Below are 21,571 nucleotides of genomic sequence, written 5' to 3' on the forward strand. Positions count from 1 at the left end.
CAGGCTTGCCATTGATTAAAACAGCAAGGTGTGCAATAAAGCGCAGGCGAAGCACTGGCTCCATATGGCCTCAGACCCCGAGGCTGTGAGCTTGCTCTTAAGCCTCCCCTGCTCCTCTGCTCCCCTTTCTCCTCTTCCCAATTCTACAGATGGTAAAAACACAATTCAAAGCCCCAACACAATAGGTCCTTGGCAGCAATTCAACCATTTACTTCAGTAATTAACAGTGCAGATACCACTACAATTATGGGATGGATACTAACTATGTCACCCTGAGAATTAGAGTGAGCTAACAGCTTGTTCTGCGTGATACAGTAGGTGACTCTACTAAAAAAAAATATAAAAGAGGATATTTATAAAAGGTGTTAAACAACATGCTTGCATGACACCGTCATTACTTCATAATTAGTTTACATAAGCTTCCTGTCTAGTAGTGAAACATAGTAATTAAAGCGTGACAGAAAATCTTTGTAAGTTTAAGAAAAATTTACATTTCAGGCCTATGTGTACTGATTACATATTAAATCAATGCACTGCCAACTGTTAAGCACAAATAAGCCTTACACTGAAGGGTCTATAATTGCAGCAGAATGAAGGGCTTGCCTCATTTTCTCTCACTGCAGACAATAACTTCAAAGCAAGGCCTTCGCTTATTCTTCCATAATTACACCCAAACCCCACTCAAATTATACCATCGAATCATCTATTCTCTACAATCATACTAAATGTATATTATATATCTAAAAGGCTTTATGATCTGGACACTCCATCAAGCACACTTTTGGACATAAACAAATACACTGCAAACACAAAATCTAGACAGCTGGGCTACTTGAGCCCACAACAGCTCATATCTTCTCTTATACAGTACTTAGCACTGGTGAATTATATAGTATTTGAAGAGAATAATTTATTAATAAAGCTACAGAAAAGAAAAGCAAATAGATCCCATCAATTCACAGAAACAACCGGACTCTATACAGCAAAACATGGATTTGCAGTTACCATTTTGTGTCAGATATGTTCATTTTTGAAGTAAAATCATAGTGTTATATATTTTATTGACAACTCATCAATTAAATATTTACTACTATATTATATTATTGTGCATAACTATAAAGTTTTTGTCAACATTTATTAAAAAAAAAACATCCATTATGATGAGCCTTGTGATCTACAAGGGGGATGGTTGCATAATGTTAGACAAACTCAATTTTCTTTACAAAGCAAGTATGTATAGATGGCTAGCTAGATTGATTGATTGATAGAGTTCTTAAATAGATTCAGTTTACACTGCTGAACTCTGTATCATCTGCCTGACGGTAACATCTGACAGTTATCCAGATAACTTTAAAAGTTTCAAAATATATTAAAACAACCAGAATATCCATTGATGTCCTCATCAGCGAACATAAACAGATGCTTAACCGAACACGAATGACGAGAACAAACCTCTTCCGGAAGCTCAAACGTGCTGCGTAACACACGAGAATGAACCTAATTAGTTACACGGCACGTTTAAGCTTCCGGAAGAGGTTTGTTTTCGTGCATCATTTATGTTCAATTGAGCTTCGAGTCTCTTCTGAAAATTTGGACTAAACCACTCGATCATATGAATTAGTTTTCCGATCTCTTTATGAACTTTTTGAAGCGCCAAAGATAAAATTGCAGTCAATGAAGGGACAGAATGCTGTCATATTTCATCAGAAAGATCTTCATTTGTGTTCTGAAGATGAGCGAAAGTCTTACAGGTTTGGAACAACATGAAGGTGAGGAATTAATGACGGAATTTTAATTTTGGGGTGAACTAACCCTTTAAGCCTTCTTTCCTAAACACCTCGTTTTCTCCTACAAGCTTGCCAATCAAGTGACAGCCCCCTAAAATGTGTGGCAATAACTGATAACAGTTCGACCTGTTTTTCATCACCTCCATGGACCTTCCAGCAAGACACTCCATGGAGATGTGATTAGTTATTTCACTAAAATGCATCACCTGCAGTATTATTCTGTCATAGATTCAAGTCAACACAAATTCACAGCCATGATTCAAGACAGAGGCCAATTGCATGTAATCCTGCACCAATCCTGATTTAAATCCAATGTCAATATTCAGCTTTGTTGTGTAGATGTGTATAGTGGGCACTGTCAAAAGCCACAGCACAAACTGTTATACAACTACATTTCGGGTAATGCTGTTTTGTCTTATGGAATGCATCTATACCCAATGGAACAGGCACATCACACAAGACCATATGCTGCCAAAGTTCCAACAGGGGCCATATTACCGTCTAATTCTGCATTGCAGGAAATGAAGGAATCATTGCTGGCATTGTGTCTGATTAACTCTGCATGACTCCATCAATACCCCAGTGAGCTGGTCTGCTTCTCTCTCCACAGGTGAGCGCTGTGTTCCCATTCCCAACAACAACACACAGACAGACTTAAGTGTCCATCTATCTCCAGAGGTGAGGAGGAATTGTACGATCTACAAATGATCTTACAAGATGATTTCCTGCATGAATAATAAATATAATTGCATTTAGAGGAGAGAGAGAGGAAGCTACTGCTGCTACTGAAATACAAACATACCATTATTTGTTATGCCAATAAAGCACATTGAGCAACAATCGAGAATGCTTGGATTTAAAGGAATAAATGTAATCAAATTATCAAATTAGCACTAATTAACTTTAGGGTGCTGAGTCTGACTATTAAAGCTTACAAAAGTAGACCAGAAAAAAAACAGCTCAAGTCAACTTCTTAATTATTCTTGTGCATGCAGCATTTCCAAGACTTGTGCACCCTAAGTGCAGATAAAGACACCATCTGCTGGTAATTAGAGCTAAATAATATCAGACATTATAGCTAATCATTTTGACTGCAAATTTGATTAAAACCTGTGTATAAATCTGGATGGGTTTTGTTTTTCTGCACAAAGGGTCCATGTGTTGTGAAACCATAGTCGGGGAAAAAGCAACACATTAAAACAGACTGATTATTCTTTTCCATAAACCTTGGGAAACATATAAACATAAAAGGAATAACACGTCCGTCCTAATCTTTTATAGCTCATTTGCGTTAAATGAGAAGGAATTACTGTGTATCACTACGGCCTGCTACAACAGCAAGGCATTGGCCTTAATAGCTTTTTATTAGCTTAATCTCCAAATTAAATGGTGTTTGAAGCTGAAGACGCTCTCTTTTCTACACTGTTATTACCCCCATCATCATGAACCCATTTTCCTGCCGAGACCAATTTGAATAAGACGAGAAGGCTGCCTCAAATCTGTGATGGCTGTGTGTGTGTATGTATGTGTGTGTGTCTGATGGACCTGCAGGCGAGAGAGAGAAAGAGAGAGCGATCCATAATGAGGGATGCTGGGGAATTGCCCTCCTGGAAGACCTGATGTGTTTCCAGTTGGCTGCCAGCTGCCAGAAATCAAGACAAACACTGATCATTGACAGGAGGATTAACACAACTACGCACAGACATACACACCTCAACATGCCGAAGCACAGAGATCTTTTAACTGGCAATGCTTAAAGCAAAATCTGCATTAATTAAATCAGTTACAGGCTTTCAAACATCTTCGACTCATATATTCAATTAGTCAGCAACATGGTGTAGCTAGCAGGGGGACATTATGGGTGTAATTAACAACGTATTAATGTGTAAATGAGACAAAACTCAAGCATTCCCCCTCTTTTTCGTAAAAAATTCTCATATATAGGAGTAAATAAATACATATTTGACTACACAAACATGTTTGCACCATATATTTGTATTGTATTGGGTGTTTCCTCAAATATAGGAACTTTAAAACACCCTTTTTACGCTCTCTCTAGTTGCAATACATGTATACCAACAGAATTCTGTAATTGTTGTCATTCCACCAGAGTGCATTCACAACTTATCTCAAACTATTTATTTTGCTTGATAACATTTTGTGATGGAAATTACATTTTATTTGGGTGTACTGAGTACATAAGTACTGAGTAATATTAATTAACAACATTTACTTATTATAGAGTTTGGAGTAGGACTAGGGTTTGGTTAAGGGTTAGTTGCTTGTAATTTACTGTTATTACTGTAGTAAGGGACCGTTCACACAGTTTTTCTATTTCATTGCGCTACTTTTCCATTGGTTTTTTATGTAAATGCGCTAGACGGACGTGCATGATCCTTACACTCGCGTCTTTTGCAGCGCCTCGCACATGAGCGCCGCGTTTTTAAGACGCCGTGTCAAGTTAAAAGGATTTCAACTTATACACGCAGCGCCGGTCATCAATGTCAGTTCCAAAACAGTGGACCAATTAGAAGAACTCAGAGGCGGGGCAAGCGTTGCGAGCTTCTGTTTACAGTAGCAAGTTGGCGTGGCAACTGTTTTATTTGTTAATTAATGCATCACGTCTCAAAAGCACGTCTCGAGACTCTCGCGTTCTGCGCTGTGCTTTAAAAACCATTTTTGAGTGCTGCGTCTCGTATTTTTAGACGCAAAGACGCGTTCTGTGTGAACGAGCCCTAACAAAGACACTAAAAAAAGGTGTTACCATTATAATAAACACATATGCGATAATTAATATCTTTACAATTATATATTATTTATATTTTTATAGTTTAAAAAGATTAAAATATATATAGATTAAAAGTTCTGGTTGTAATGCTGAGTGCTCTCAGAGATGAGTGAAGGCAGGATACATGTGCAGGTGAACTTTTTTATTTAAATAATAACAATAACAACCAAAATAAACCGAAATAAACACAAGAAAGCCAGTGACCAGGAAGTTTATGGTTACTCACGTAACCCTGGTTCCCTGAGATAAAGGGAACGAGCACTGCGTCAGTTTTAGCTGACCTCCTGTTTTCTCAGAATCCTGAAGCCTGATTGGTTCACCTCTGTGCAACTGCACAGACAAATGGTGTTTCCGCCAAAAAGGGCGAGGTTGACTGCCTATATAAGTCATGCAGAAAAGCAGTCAGTCAGAATCTTTCAACATTTGTCCAGGTTGTAAAATCTAACTAAAGTGGATGGCTAGGACCAGCCGGCCGCCGCACCGATATCTGCGATAGAGACTCTGCTGGACCACACCCAAGAGGAGGCCATACCTCTAGTAGAGTGAGCCCTCACTCCCAAGGGGCGCAACGAGTCCAAAGACTTGTAAGCCAATGATATCGCATCCACAATCCATCTGGAAATATTTGCTTCGAAACCGGCAGTGCTTTAGTGCGGCATCCGAAGCTGACAAACAGCTGCTCTAATTGCCGAAATTGGCCAGAGTGCTCAGTATACACTCTAAGGGCCCTGACGGGACAGAGTGGATGAGGTGCCTGCTCATTCATCTCAAGCGGAAAAAGCTGAAAGCGCTATCACCTGAGTTCTAAAAGGGGTGGAAAGCACTTTCAGCACGTAACCTTTTTCTCGGCCTGAGGACCCCTTTACAGTCATTAGGACCAAACTTGTGGCAGGAAGGTTCCACAGACAGAGCCTGCAGATCTCCAACTCGCTTGACTGACGCTAAGGCCAGGAAGAGGGCAGTCTTAAGCGAGAGGGACCGAAGGTCAGTTGACTCGAGCGGCTGAAAGGGAGGGCCTCAAACATTCAACGTCCTGACCCCCCTGAGGAACTTAACGACTAGGTCATGTTTCCCGATCGATTGGCTGGCCACCGGGGCGTGATCTGCTGTAATGGCTGCCACGTATCTTTGAGCATGGAGTGGGCATGCCCACTGTCCAGCATCTCCTGCAGAAATGTGAGAACTGATACGGTATTGCACTTAGCGGGGTCTATGTTCCGAGCTAAGCACCAGCTTGAGAAAATAGACAACTCCGTTTGAGGGTGCCAGATCGTCCCTCCTGCCTGGGAGAGAAGGTCTCTTCTCAGCGGTATGGGCCACGGAGCTGCTGACAGCAGCTGGATCGGTTCTGGGAACCAAGGCTGATTCTGCCAGCATGGTGTCACCAAAAGGACTGCACATGCTTCTTCCCGAATCTGACTGATGACTTGCGGAAGCAGGGCTACATGAGGGAAGGTATAAAGGCACAGATGAGGCCATTTCAGGGCTAGTGCACCCATTTCCTTTAAGATGTATATTCAGCAGTGGGAGTTCTATTCTGTCATGAAGAGATCCATATCCGCCTGACCAAAGGTACGCCATATCGTGTTGACCGCCTGGGGGTGGAGTCTCCATTCCCCCGGGGGAGGTCAGCCATGTGACAGCATGTGTGACAGGCGGCTCCGCTTCTTCTTTCGCCTCAGTTCAAGAGGGGAAGGGGATAAGGGAGCAGATGGTTCGTTGAAGTGCACAATCCGGGCACGCAGTGTTGCAAGGTTCAGCTTCCCTCAGTGCTGGCAGCTGGAATCCAAAAGCGCTGCATTGGTGTGGCTGCGGTCCAGGCAAGAGTTGCACTCTGAGTGCTTATCTAGAGGAGGAGGAATGCTTATCTAGAGCAGGAGAGCCCTGCACGAGCCGCATTCAGGGTGCGACACTTGGAAATTTGCTCTTTTATGTAATCACCGGATGGCCGCAGGGGAGACTCCCAAAAATAGGCAGTTGGTATAATAAATAATCCATGGGGTATTTTGAGCTGAAACTTCACAGACACATTCTGGGGACACCTGAGACTCATATCACAAAAAAGGGGCATAATAGGTCACCTTTAAACAAGGATTTGATCTGCTGTAAAGTGTAAAAACAACAATCACCAGGCCGTTGGCACCCTCTGCAGGCATTTGTTATAATACATAATGTACATAAGTTGATTGTTAAAGTACATAATGATATACATAATATAAACAGGGCTGTTCTATAAAACCATATGATTACCTGCTTTTGATACTTTATTTGAACCAAATATTATTGCTTCATTGTTATTATATATGTATTTTAAGACATTTTAAAGGCTATTGTTTGCTTAGGTCTATTTTTATTACCACAAAAAAAAATCTGTTTACTCGATTAATTGTCAAAATAATCAACCGATTATTCGATTACCAAAATAATTGTTAGTGACAGCCCCAGTTCACTCGTTTTCATTCCTCAAGTGAACTACAGTATATTAGTGGACAAATGTAGGCAACAGAGAATGAGTGTATAGGGGCGATTTCGGACACAGCCCATCTCTGAAGGCATAGAGTAAGCAGGAACTAAACACAGTAAGTGAACACAGAAACAATGGGAACAGAAAAACACTTCAACATAAAAGTCAGGGAAACGCAAGACTATCACCACCGCACTGGTCTGGGATGGGGCAAAAATATAAAATATACACATAAAAGGCATTTGACAAATAGCAATAAATAAGTCTAAGACAGTTTTAATGTTTTAATAATAAAACAAAGTTTCAAACAGTTTTAATGTTTTTTGATGTTTTAATACAACAAGCTGAAATATTAAATGTGAAAATGTGAGGAGAAAGTGAGAGGAAAAGAGAGAGAGAATGAGATAAAAGCAGAATTGCATTTAAAGCTGATTTATTTCTGCTGCTGTACTCTTTTACCTGGCAAGCTCAATATTTTCTCAGAGTACATCAATGGTACTCCGTCCAAAACCCAAGCAACCATTTTACTCCACATTGAAAAGTTTCTCTAAAATCCACAGATCCACCCGTTATGAGATTTGGGATTTAAAAAAATATTTTCAGCATTATTATTGCACAACATAACTGATCAAAATTAGACCGATCAATTACATTAATCAAATTAAATATGACACCAAATGGGCTGTTTACACATCGTTTTGGACACTGGAACATTACGTCTGTGATGCTGACAAGAGGACATCATGACAGCACAACTAGGAACAGCACAAGCTCCTCAGTGCTTCATTAGTATCCAGATGCTGCTCCTCTCCTCCCTGCAGCTAAACTGCTTTGACAGAGAGACGCCACACAATTTTGGAATGAACAAATTGGCTTGAGACTTCGCTGTCAACATTGAGTAAGTTAATAACAGTGAAGAAATTATTTTGTCTTTCTCTCCACATCAACAACTGTTGCTTTGATTGAAAACCATCTGTCTACATAAAGTCTGCACATTACCATGCCCCAAACAAAGACCCTCAAAACTGAAACCAACACCAACTTCGTGAGCCCTTTTTTTTTTTTTTTTTGTAGCATCATGTTATACAGTATGGACTGAGCTGAGAGAAATCTTCATTTTTAGAAAAATCATCCAGAGAAAGAACGTCATACATCTTGCAAGGCATGAGGATGAGTAAATGACGAGAAAATTATTTTTGGTTGGAGTATTGATTTAAGCTAAAAGCCAGAACAGTATTTTAAACATGTTATAAAAAATAAAAAAAATTGAAACCAGCACTATAGATTTTTTTTGGTATATTTTAGCTACTAAGGTAAAAATACCCAGTACATAATGTCACATCAGCTGGTTGACATTATATCAAAACAGCTTAAGTAAGAACTAAGATCTGTTCAGTACTTCTAAGCTTAGTGTGTAGACCTTTGTGCAGTATCCTACACAGAATATGTTACGTACTGCTCCCATCCATAAAACAGGAATAAGGTCAAAACCACAGAGTAACCCATCCAGATAATTACAAAAGTCCAAGGCACAGGCAAATCAAGGGAGACAGGCAGAAGACAAAGATTATGACACAGAAACCAGAAGTCACACTCAGAAACACAGTGTAACACCAACAAAACTTGAATGAACACATTGGGTATAAATAGGCAAACATAAACCAGATAATGACAAACAGGTGTCAGCAATCAGAACATGATAAGTCCAGGCAGTGGGTTATGGGAAATGTAGTTCTTGAAGCAGTAAAGGAGACAGAAGGAGTGCCCTCTGGTGGCTATCATAGGCACTCCAGCTGGCAGTCGTGACAGAATGATAGCAATTATGCATTCAAATATAACAGCAATGACTGGCTTCATATTACATATTACAATTTTCAAATAAACTTCTCAATATAAAGCATTTTATATTAATTCAAAACAACAATATTAACAGAAACATGAAAAGAAAACATACCTGAGAGAATAAAAAGGAAAATTAATGAAAAGAGTCAATCCGTGGCCTTCACAGTTTTGGCATTGACCTGCCAGTCAAAACAGATAATTTTAGCCACGGAACTTAGACATACACTCATACCAAACACTCAAAACAAACATACTTCATGATACACAACCTCTATTCCTGTTTCAATAAGATTAAACTGTATTTTTAACACAAAAAAATTTAACTTTAAGCTTTTTAGAGAGAGCTCCAGCAGAACTCACCTTTCCACAGCCGCGCTTACCGCGAACTGAAGGAAAGCAACCGGAACACATTTCTTAAAGGGGCCACGTACCATTATTTAACAATTACAACAAACACTGAAGTAATGAACATATAAGCATAGTAAACAGCTCAAATAACAGAAATCAATATTAAAAGAATTGCCAGAATACAAAATAATTATGTAAATTGATAAAGGGAGAGATTTTGTGTGAAATTAATAAATTGATATAACATCTGTTACATATACAAGATATTGGATAACCTGAAGCATTCTTAAATAATAAAAAGCCAAGAGTCAAAGACCACCGGTGACTGCAAGACCTTGTGAGAGCATTGATGGTGATTTCATGTAGTACCAATTGGTCTTGAGACAAGAACTAAACAAGATCAAGACTTCAGTTCTACTACAATCAAATAAAGTATGGCAGTAAATGACCAAGGTGTATACAGTGCACATGGATATGAATGGTCAGACTGAAAGGTTAGATTATTAACCTGCTGCCCTGCCTCACATATGGTTCACACAGCCATCAACCAGTACAATAACCACTAGTGGTCTCAGCGCTCAATAGATTGCTCGAGTAGAATGTTATTAGTAATGGGTCGCTGTCTTGATTTCTGTCCCACTCAAATGGCTACTCTTCATTGGGCAGGGAATGAGCGGTCATTAATCAGGAGCTTGGCAGCTGCTGGACTAAAACTAAAACTGTTAGATTTGCAGTCTGTGCAACAGGGAGGTGATTGCTTTCACAAGCATAATCAGTAGGCCTTTTCCACAGTCCATGTGACGTCACATGGCATATTTGTCAATGGACCGTTGGTAGATTTGGTAAAACAATTAAACTTAGTTGAACTTGACAATAAACACATTTTAAACAGTTTTTAGCTTGTATAACAGTATCTGAAGGGGTAAACAGTAGGTGATTGTAAGGGCAAGTTCAAAAATGAGACAGGCATGTGTTCGGTTATCCTATATATAAGTTTAAGCCCAGTTTTTAAGCTTGTCTTATGCATAACATTAGTGTTTTCTTTTCATTCTTTTTGCAATCTCCCATTTATATTTCAACCCTAACACATTTCCAGACAAAGTGACATTTCAGTCTTAACTATTTTATAGTAATTATTTACATTGCATACAAATCAGTTGACTAAATCTAGCATGATAAAACGCTACATTTATGACATTTAAGCCAGTGGTTTCTGACTATTCAAACTCTGGGCTAGAAAGATTTTTTCACTCGAATTTAAATAAAGCAATAAGCCCCAAGAAGCAGTGGTTTACAGTGAATTTATAACAGCTAAGGGGCATTGTTGTAAAACCCCCTTAGCTGTTATAAATTCACTGTAAACCACGACTTCACGGGGCTTATTGCTTTTATAAAACGGTTACCACACAATACAAATATTAAAGCCAAAAAATATGTATCAATGCAACTTTCATGAAGTAAAATCATTAAAAGGCTTCCTTCCGCTGGAAAAAATAGTCCCGGAAGTTACATTTATTAGGAAAGTGCTAAATTTGTATACAGGTAATACTTTCGCTCACTCAATATCTCTCTCACAATACTCTTCTACATAATGCAGTAAGCTTCAATTATTCTAATTCTATGTGGACTTTGTCTGTTTTGTTTTTTTGGGCTGTGATCACACACTCAATTTAAAACAACCATTCACTTCATAACTCCTACCTGAAATAGCAGATAATTTAGCATCAGTACTGTGACTTCCACTCAGTTTTGGTGTGCGAAGCCCTTTTCTTTTAACAGTAAATATGCCTACATCTAACACACGCAGCCGAGTCCTACGGTCCTGACCATTTTGCTTTGCGCTGAGGCTCAGCTCTCTGGAGACCGAGTCGAGGTCTTAAGAAAAACAGGTGTTCACAATTTTAAAGAGAGACAGAGAGTATATCTTTGTCGCCGACAGAAGGCTTGAAGAGAAATGCTGGCCAGTAACACAGATACGCATCGCCCGTTGGGCAGAGTTCCAGTGTGCGGCAGTTGGAGACGTGCGGCCCTGTCTTATCTTCTGTCCGGAGACAGCTGTGACGCAGCAGTGCGTAGCGCCGCAATCAGGTGTGAGTCACCTGAGCGGAATGCTGATAGCGGGAGAATCTGACAGCCTCTCCCGCGCTCATCACGAGAGGACGGAGAGAGAGACAGACAGACAGCAAAGCGCTACAGCAAATTGTGACCTTTAAGAAGATTAATTTGTTTACCAACAAAGGTAGTGGCTGTCACTAGGCTGGTTGACGATCATGATGCTGTCAGACGGATGAGAGAGAGTATGGTGAAGTCATCTGTTCAGTTTATCATCTCTGTCAGTCTTTCATCAAAAGCTGTGAGGACATCTTTCACAGTCCAGTAATGCTAAAGCACTATTCTACAGTAATAATAAAGACGTCGGTCTATAGCCTATTATATGCCTACTTATGATTATAATAGAGTCCTTCCTCCTTTTAGTCCTTTTTATTTTTCATCATCTTACTTTAGTGCTAGTTAGGCGCTATATGCAAATAGTTTATCCTGGATTTTTTTCTCATATGTTTTCATGTTTAACCCTCATGCACTGTTCGATTTCTGGTTACAGCCTGTATGGTCCAGGTCAAACTGACCCTAATTGGATTCAATACAATTCCCCAAAAATCACACTATGAAAAAAAATATGCAATCAACAAATAATTAACTTTTAGACCAATACCTTTCACACATTACAAAGAATATATATCTGAATTTGTGATTTATAAAAATGTTTTTTAACCACTATTTGTTAGACTGCCCCTTCCCGCACCCGTGGGACACTTGCCATTACACATTTATAACGATAATATCTTAGTCTAAACCTAAAGTAATCTTGACAAACTATATAGCATTTGAAAGATTTTAGACTATAGTATTCATATTTGGTGACTGATTTTCAAAAAAACAAACAAACAAAAAAAAAAAACGACAGAACAATAGATAAATTGCAATAGATTCTTCATTTGTGGTGCCAAACTATTACACGTGCTCTGATTCTTTTTTCGTATGTTTTTATATGCATTTTAGAGATTGAATTCAAATCAAATATTAACATTACTGCAAAAACTACTCCTGAATAGGATGTCTACTTCATAAATATTTTGAAAAGTATGGAAATATATAGTTCAGATCACTCAAACCATATATGGAAATCAAAAGATATGGTCACCAGTGGAGTCTGGATGTCATCTAGTGGAAAATTTTGGTACTGTGCACAAACAATCTTACTGAAAGTTCCTTTTTTGAGATATCAAACTATAATTTGGCACAGAACTTGTTCAGATGTTTAGCTTTGATTTTCTTTAAGTTTTAGAGTTGAACATGTTTTGTAAAATATACTTATTATGTAAAATATAAACATTTTATTTCAATTATTTTATATATTTTAAATTTTCATAAACTTCTACAACTTTTTTAAACTTTACTTTTACAACTTCTTTTACTTCTCCAATAATCTGTGAAGTGTTCCCTTTAAAAAGATGCCAAAATTATGTCTAAAAAAGTGGGACAAACAGTTCACAAATTTTGAAAATAAAAAATTTGTTAAACTCAGCAAGACACTGACACTTCAGGACTAGAGTTGAAGAGCTACCATATGTGGCTGACATTTTAGCATAATAGGGTAGTAAAAATAAACTAAAATAACAAAATATAACCAAGAAATGTAATTTGTATGTACAGTTGCCTTAGAACATTAAAATATGCGGGTCAAATTGACTCGCGAACATCACAGTAAGTTTGTGTGCATATGTCAAAACCAAAACACATCAGCGTGTCGAAACTTTGCATGCATGTTCATGCCCCTAAATGAGAAAAAGTAACAACATTTCAAGAAAAAATTAGGTTAACTTATATTTCCGACAACTCAAAAATCAAAACGGCTCAATACCCGCAACAGGGTTAAAGGCTATTAGGCCTAACGTTACTTGTCATTTTCACTATTGTTAGCCTATTAAAGAAAAGAGCACTTGTTTTGTCATCTGATTTTAGCTTTAGCTACAGCTTTCTTAATTTTCAAACTGAATATTGTTTTTAGGTAGGCCTATTGCTGAAAACAAAGGCTATCCCCTATATTTATGTATTTATGTATACTAAATTTACCTAATAGAAAGTAGCAGATCAATTCAAAAATAGTCCACAAGACATGAAAATAATTTACTCGAGTGCTGCTAAACAAAAATAAAATGTAACAAATTAGGAACGAATTTTTGTACCTGTCCTTATTATTATTTTTTACCTGAACCGTACGTTGGGTTTTCCGCCACTTTTCTTGTTTCGACTCAGACGTCTGACTCTTTTGGGATAGGAAGTGTTCTGTCCTTATTGACAACGCACATTCGGGAATCTCAGTTTATACTCACACGTGAAAATGTAAAGCATTGACTTCAAAGGCAAATAAGCAAGTTCTTCATGGAATTCAGTGTATATTCCGAAAGTACCTGAATTCTGACGTGACTAGTGTGTTTATTACAACAAAACTACTGTAGGCCTATAGGTGAGGCCCAGAAACTCTAATCCAGGGTTTACTCTGCAAAAAAGACCAGGTGTGAAGTGTTTTGGTTGAATGAAAAAAATCGGAGGCATTTAAACGATGAGTGAAGGTGATCCAAAAGCGTAAACAAACTCTCCCCGTCTGACTGCTTCAGTCAACATACTGTACGCTTCTGACAGCGAAATGTGGTGATGCGTTTCTCTCATCTGCCCACAGAGAGCGCCAGCGTCAAGGAAATAATCCACTGGACTACTGTACATCTAACCTGAAATTTGAAAAGGGGGAAAAAAAACCTAGGGGAACAAACTCAGCTGCCTCATGAACCTGAAACAAACCTTGATACAGTGCCCTACACATTCAAGAAGCTGTGAATCATTCATGAGCCTCAGTGTTAGTAGGTTTTGACCCTCAAACCTCAGTGTTAATTTTTCAGCAGCAGAGCTGGGTTGAGAGTTTAAGCAGCTTAATTCCTAGTCTGGTGTCTATCTGATTCATCAATAAGGCATAGGTAGTTTGTAGATGCTGCATAGCAGCATTTGCCTGAAATAATTTATGTAATCATGGTTCAGAAGAATTCCAGTACCTCCCTGCCCTTAGGGTCTTTTGAACAAAGACAGCTTTCATATTTCAGCAAGGGAAATGTGTTATAGGTAACAGGCCAGGGTTGTGTTACCTGTATCATACCAATGCACCTTTTACAGCATTGTCATGATCGAAAATTAAGCACTTGACTGGAACATAGAGGAGAATGATTGTAAAGACCTTTTCTGGCCTAACAAAACAGGTGAGACTTTTTTCCATTTACATATTTATTAAAAGTACAACAATAACAAACAAATATTTTTTTCTCGACAATCTTTAAAGATGGAGAGAAATAATAAAGATTATATACTTATACAGAGAAAAAAATCTAACATGTCAAGCACAACAATCACCACTAAGCCACAACGTCACTGAACGTGAAAGTTTAACACAAGCACAATAAATGCACATTACTTAAAATATATTCAACAATTTGTTGAGAAAATGAGATTTGATTTTCTTCCTCTCAAAGAAAACAGCTAATGTTTGCTTAGATGGACAATAAATCATTTCCTGAATAATATCAGTACCTTCTATTTTGTCTTTGCCGGATGTCATCAAGAGGTTTTAAATACATTTCAAGGAACCCTATTCATACAATAACACGTTTTGAAACATGAACATTTAAGCACACAGATGTTACACATCTTTTCTCCTATCCGAGAAGTACGTGATGCACCTAAATGCAACTTTCCTCCATGATTCCTTTATAACACATTGGGAGACCAGAGATTTCAAAAGCCATGCAAAGAGCTCCTCATTGCAAGCGCATCACACTGACCTGCTGCTAACTGAAAGTACTGTACATGATCTGGCTTTCACAAAGCCCATTGTGACATTTCCCTTCCACAAGCCCCTCTCCATATCCTATGAGTATCTGACGTATATAAAAATACAGGGTTAACCTTACAAAAACCTGCCAGCAGTACAGCCCCCCACCCCACTTCTTCGACGGTTACAAACACACAGATAAGAGCATTTACATTCCCGTCCCGCTTCTGAAAAAATATTTGGTAGCAAAATAGAGTCTACAGTACAAATGGCATGAATTTCAGAAAATAGGCATGCATAATCAATTTATCAGACATATTTACAAGTTCAGCTGCGAAAAGATCACAACCCTGAGTAGTCCAACACTGGACAACCCACTTACTCAATATGAATGAACACCTGTAAAGAAGTCTCCAATATACTATTTACAAACTCTTTTGTGAAAGTTGATGCGAAGGCACACTCACTCAGTTTCATTTCTAGAAGATTTGAGGACACAAGGACTCACAGGTAAGAGTTCATATCCACAGATGTATACAGACACAACCAACACTGTGAGATATGAAGCATGAACTACTTTGTGTGCAAAATGATGTAATGCCCAGTTTTCAAAAACCACCACAACACGAAGAGGAAATTTATTTTCCGAAGCAGACAACTGAGAGACCTCACCAGACCTTGAACAGCTCCTCACCCACTCACTAAAGAATAACAAATGAAATGCGGCACAACACATGGAGTTATGAGTGATGAATCCTATAAAACTCAATATAATAATTCACATTCATTCACTCCCATCACACAGAACAGACGGCCGGTTCACTGCAGACAAAGTTGAACTCAACACCAGACCAGATGCTACAAACCACTCACAGAGGACGGCTGGAAACATCCTCATATAACCTCCACACACAAACATACATGCTTAGCATGGGTCCGTGATGAGAGATGAAAAACTCTCAGTACCTGTACAATGACAAAGCTTGTAACATTTCAACAAACATAACAGAGATATTGTGAAGCACAGATAACACCTTCACAAGTGTTACATAAACTGCACATATGAAGTTTGTTATATAGCATTCTGTTTAGTGAATTTTAAAAAGGTAAATAGCTATTGTATATTTTTGTAAAGTGCTGTACAGCTCATTTCACTGGCTAGGACAAAACGGGATATGGAAAAATGAATGTTTTAACAATATTAATTTGAGTTTTCAATGTCTGAAAACACTGTTAAAAAATGTTAGACATGGAAAGTCAAAGATATCCTGTTTCTTTCTCATGAGGAAGGTCAATACCTCTTGATATGTACTACATAACATTATGAGATGGGCAAAGTTTCCATTTTTTTGATCAAACCAAAAAAAAAGATCAAAAATACAGTTTAACTGATATTTGAAAAACTTAATATCCTCACTTTACAAAAAAGCACTTTTTTCATGTCTCTAAAAAAAAAAAAAAAAAAATCAAGCCTGTTATGGTAAAAATGTACCTAACATAACAGCATCATAACAGACACGACAGAGGAGACATCTTACATAAACATGCTACAGTATATAACAAAATATATCATAAATGGCAATATTTTATATTAATGATGGCAATAAAAATGGCTAACAGTAACATAAAAACGAGTATATACACATACTGTAATACACTCCTCCAACATGAGAGAAACACGTGTGAAAGTGCTACCAAGTCTGTGGAACCCAATAAGTTGGCAGGTATAAAGGTCTTCAGCCTTCGACTCCTGAAGAAACTTTTTTTTCCAGATCACGTGGTTTGTATATGTTGTGTTTTTTTTTCTGCAGGGAGTGTTTTTCCTATGATACACTTGAGCAGCGGATGGAGGGGGAGCCCATCTGAGTGAGCACTTTGTCCAGCCACTGCAGAGGACCGTTCAGGTGCAGTTCTATCCAGCAGGGGGTGCTAGTCACTGTCTGCCGCCTGACAGCATTAAAGAGAGAGAAATAGAGAGAGACGTCAGAAAGCAGAAAAACACAGTGGCCAAAAATATTCATACACTTAAACCACACTTAAATTTATGTAATTAAATATAAATTTAACTGCATCGGATCAGTGTTTCCCAATCTTTTTCTCAAGAGATCCATCATATGCACTTTATATTGCATTTCTTAGGCGATTTCAGCGATCAGCATATGACTATCATTGCACATTTTCATATGTTACATGCCTTTGTTTTGATCACAACCATTTTTGCCAAATGACGAAAATTTAAAACCTACCAAACTTTTTGAAATATCTTTCTTTTGAATAAATGCCACTTGGTTTGATATTTTATTATATTCTAATAATTCAATGAAATTGGAACATGACGTGTGGCTTCAAAATATACCTCACCCAAATATAAAAATTCTGTCATCATTTACTCATGTTGTTCAAAACTTGTATAACTTTTGTTGTTCTGTGGAACACAAAAGAAGATATTCTGAAAAATGTCACGTACAATGAAAGTCAATGGTCACCAAAACTATTTAACATATCACCAAAACATCTTCTTGTGTGTTCAGCAGAAGAAAGAAAGTCGTGCAGCTTTGGAATGACAACAGGCTGAGTAAATCATGACAGAATTTGAATGTATTTTTTTTCATGTATGTACAGATTTTTTTCCCCAAGCATGTACAGATTGTTAATAAATCGCTCACGAACATCATTTACTGTGAATGACTGTCAAGAGATACAGGTAGTTCACAGTTTGCCGGTTTGTCTGGATATAAACCACGTGTGTAAACTGCTCTGCTGTTCTTTGCTTTGGTCCCTCATAGGGACATACTTACTGCCAAAGACACTTATTTTACATTCCACAATGCTTACACAACACTCGTCTCAGTCCCCACACTTGTGCTCAAACACGTTAACAGACTTTGTCCTGGAACTGCTGTTCATAATACCTCACACTGCTTACGTTCCACTCCTTACTGGGACTTCCTCTAATCCTTCCACCCACACACACGTGTGTAAGTCTCTCCTGAATCTCAATCCCTCTCCTACTACATGACTTACAGTCACTCCAGCACTCAGAGAATAAGAACACGTGTGAATGACGCCACTTTGAAGTAGTGGAAAAAAATGTTATGGAAAAAAGGTTTTTTAAATTGTACTGCTGTACTTGATTATATATATATATATATAATGTATGTATGTATGTGTGTTTGTGTGTGTGTACTATTAAACGGAGCTCAACAGAAAACAAATCCATTACTGAACAAAAAAAAGTTGTAAATTAATCCTACAGTAATTGAAGCTTAAATATCCTACACCACTAACATTCAAAAGTTTTGGGTTGGTAAGATTTTGTTTTTGAAAGAAGTCTCTTAGGATCACCAAGGCAGCATTTATTTTATCAAAAATATTGTGAAATAATGTTGCAATTTAAAATAACTGTTTTCTATTTCAATATATTTTAAAATGTAATTTATTTTCAGCATCATTACTCATTTCAAAGCTGAATTTACAGCATCATTACTCCAGTCTTCAGTGTCACATGATCCTTCAGAAATTATTCTAATATGCTGATTTGGTGCTCCAGAAACATTTCTTATTATCATCAATGTTGTTTTTTTCAAGATTCTTTGATTAATAGAAAGCTCAAAAGAACATTATTTGACAACAAAATTTTGTAACATTAACAGTCACTTTTGATCAATTGAATGCATCCTTTCTGAATAGAAGTATTAATTTCTTTTTTTAAAAATCGTACTTTTGAACAGTAGAGTATATATAGCTCATGTAATGGTATTTTTAAATAAAAATAATTAAAAAGTAGCATGTGTGTTCCTGGAGAATATTCTGCCTCTTAGCACTTCAGGGTTTTTAATTACTTTGGTTATTCAAACTGTTTTGAATCACTTCATAATGTAACCATTACATTTTAGACCTTTTTCATTACAGTTTCATCCAACAATGATGTGTCTGCCCACTGTTTTTATCTCCTAGCAGCTTCTCCTATTGATCAATAGAATGTTACTCAAGTAAATCTTTCAGCCATCTATGAACAAACCCCTGTCTGTTTATAAGGGCAGCGCTGAAATTCAGAATAAGCGGAGGTCACAGCCTCCATTAGTCTACAAAGTCTACTAAGAGATAAAAAGAGATAGAGTAGGGGTAAAGGAGAAAGTAGGAGAGCAGGAGTGAGGAAGTGAAAGAGGAAGTCTATTCCTAAATTCAGGAGTTTCCTCTTCCATGTAGATACTGCAAAATTATTAGCACTTTTAATGTCAAGTTTTAGAAAAGACATAAAAGCAAAAATGAGGAGAGGTGAAATCTACAGTAGAGACTGACCTAGTAATCTGGGGCAACTCAGGTGACAGACTGAGAGAAGACAATGGCACTGTGCTGTTCTGTGTCATGATATTCACTGACATGATGGTAAATACAGGGTCCAACCATAAAATGCTCAAATTGACTTTTTAAACTGCAACAGGGAGAGTTTGCAAGCACTTAAAGAGGTGAATCTGAAGGTGGGGAAATGTGGAGGGGCGTGAGAGAGAGAGAGTGGGTGTCTGCTGAAACCCGACACAGCTCAGATTGTCTCTCCACATGTCAAGCTGTCTGGAAACCACAGTCTCACTCTCTCACACACCAGTTTTATTCTTTCCCACTCTATTCTCAAGCTTTCTCTTCAGATGTCCATGGTCAAAACCCACAACTGCTTCTGATTAGGGTCTTGGTTCCATGGGCTCAAACAATGAAGTTACTCACAAGAGCAAGAGGGGAAAAGAAAAAAGAGAGACCAGGAAAATCTGAGACATTTTGAAGCACGCCATGTGCGAGTTTGTTTGGTATGGAATGATTTGCCAGCTCAGACCTAACAGTTTATATGACGGACACGCTAGGCTGGTGGACACCGGGTTGCCTTGCTACGTCAGAGCTCTTCACCAGAGCGAGCCAGAATGGGAAAAACAATTACCACATTCTGTCAGACCCTGCCATGACCCTGCAGGCCTTTCCATACTAAAACAGCTGTAAAGCGACATTCCCTCCTATTGTCCTAGAGAGCAGTAAAATGGTTGGAACTTCCTTTACCAACTTGTCATTACTGTTTATATCTGCTGATATTAAAGATTTTTTACTTTATCATTACCAGTCGATGCAAGATATTAGGGATGCAAAATATTATTAAAATTATGGCTGATACCAATAAGCTGATAATTATTTTCAGTTGATACATTTTCCGAATTACCTAGGTAATGAAGGATTTAAAAGGCACAGAATGTAAGTTTCGCCGCTAGAATAAGGTCGCTTATTCAAAACAATAACAAAGGCATAGCTTGATGATGCCATGAAGCTATGAGTGTTGAATCATGGGAGTTGTCTATCTTCACCTCCACAGCCGACTGAACGCAATCCGACGGGGCCAGGCATAAATCGTGTTCATAGGTATTAAAGTTTTATTGACGTTACTGTGGTATGAAGCAGGGCAGGGCCGAGAGCCTGGGACATTTTTCGTTGCAGTTTTTATTATGCTAATATGCCGCAGTCGGCTGCTGCCGCTATTTCCGTTTTGTTGCTTATGATTATTGCAATTACAGTTACGTTTAATGTCTGCCTCCTTCTTCTCTGAACTTGAACTTTTGTTACAGTTACCTTTGATCACTTAAATTTACATTATTTTATTTAATTCTAATAAAACACCGCAAGTGCTGGATTACTACTCATACAAGTCACTTTATCTGACAAATCAAAATTGTGGGGTAATGCAGCGCTGTTTTACTTGGTGTGAAAGTTATGTTAACGTTACTGCGAATATATGCTGCATGGAGATAGAACAGATATAGTTTAGTTTAATTACGGTTATAACTTATATTGTCTTCTTGTTTTTATCCACTATATTAATACAAGCCTGTTGTACCGGACCCCGTTCGACTTTACCGAACGCTTATTGTACTTCACACAAAATATGAAGCGTCTGTTTTCACTCTAGAAAATCACTGTAAGAGCTTAATAAAACACAGTGCAAGTGTGCATTAAAATATTATCCATAAACTTTCTCTCTCTCCCCCTTGCATTATCATCAACATACACAGCGAATTACACAGAAACACTCTTACAACAAACAGTAAACAAGTATATAAAGACCTTATGCCTTTTCGGGTGGTGCTTAAAGGAACACTCCACTTTTTTTGAAAATAAGCTCATTTTCCAACTCCCCTAGATTTAAACAGGTGAGTTTTACCATTTTCGAATCCATTCAGCTGATCTCCGGGTCTGGCGGTACCACTTTTGGCGTAGCTTAGCATAGTTCACTGAATCTGATTAGACCGTTAGCATCTCGCTCAAAAATGACCAAAGAGTTTTGATATTTTTCCTATTTAAAACTTGACTCTTCTGTAGTTACATTGTGTACTAAGACCGACGGAAAATGAAAAGTTGCTAATCAATCAGTGAAAACCCCATATTGATTGACTACTCTTCATAATTTTGGGGACATTGCCCCTCAATTG

General features: G+C 37.9%; 1 protein-coding gene and 1 long non-coding RNA gene across 3 annotated transcripts in view; both read right to left on the reverse strand.

The window, feature by feature from the left end:
• Positions 1-7,729: 7,729 nt before the first annotated feature.
• LOC127516793 (uncharacterized) lies at positions 7,730-10,510 on the reverse strand. Its single transcript, XR_007931084.1, has 3 exons — positions 9,242-10,510; positions 8,994-9,060; positions 7,730-8,832 (listed from the first exon to the last, which is right to left on the reverse strand). It is a non-coding gene; the product is annotated as an uncharacterized LOC127516793 (long non-coding RNA).
• Positions 10,511-14,539: 4,029 nt separating this feature from the next.
• The window catches only part of smad3a (SMAD family member 3a), a 38,000-nt gene continuing 30,968 nt past the window's right edge, over positions 14,540-21,571 (reverse strand). For both annotated transcript variants that reach the window (XM_051900246.1, XM_051900247.1), the window contains exon 9: positions 14,540-17,054. In XM_051900246.1, the coding sequence (XP_051756206.1) occupies positions 16,931-17,054 (124 nt within the window). In that variant the 3' untranslated portion in view covers positions 14,540-16,930. The remainder of the gene's footprint in view (positions 17,055-21,571) is intronic.

Source organism: Ctenopharyngodon idella, chromosome 7 (assembly GCF_019924925.1).
Source record: "Ctenopharyngodon idella isolate HZGC_01 chromosome 7, HZGC01, whole genome shotgun sequence".
NCBI classification, from domain to species: domain Eukaryota; kingdom Metazoa; phylum Chordata; class Actinopteri; order Cypriniformes; family Xenocyprididae; genus Ctenopharyngodon; species Ctenopharyngodon idella.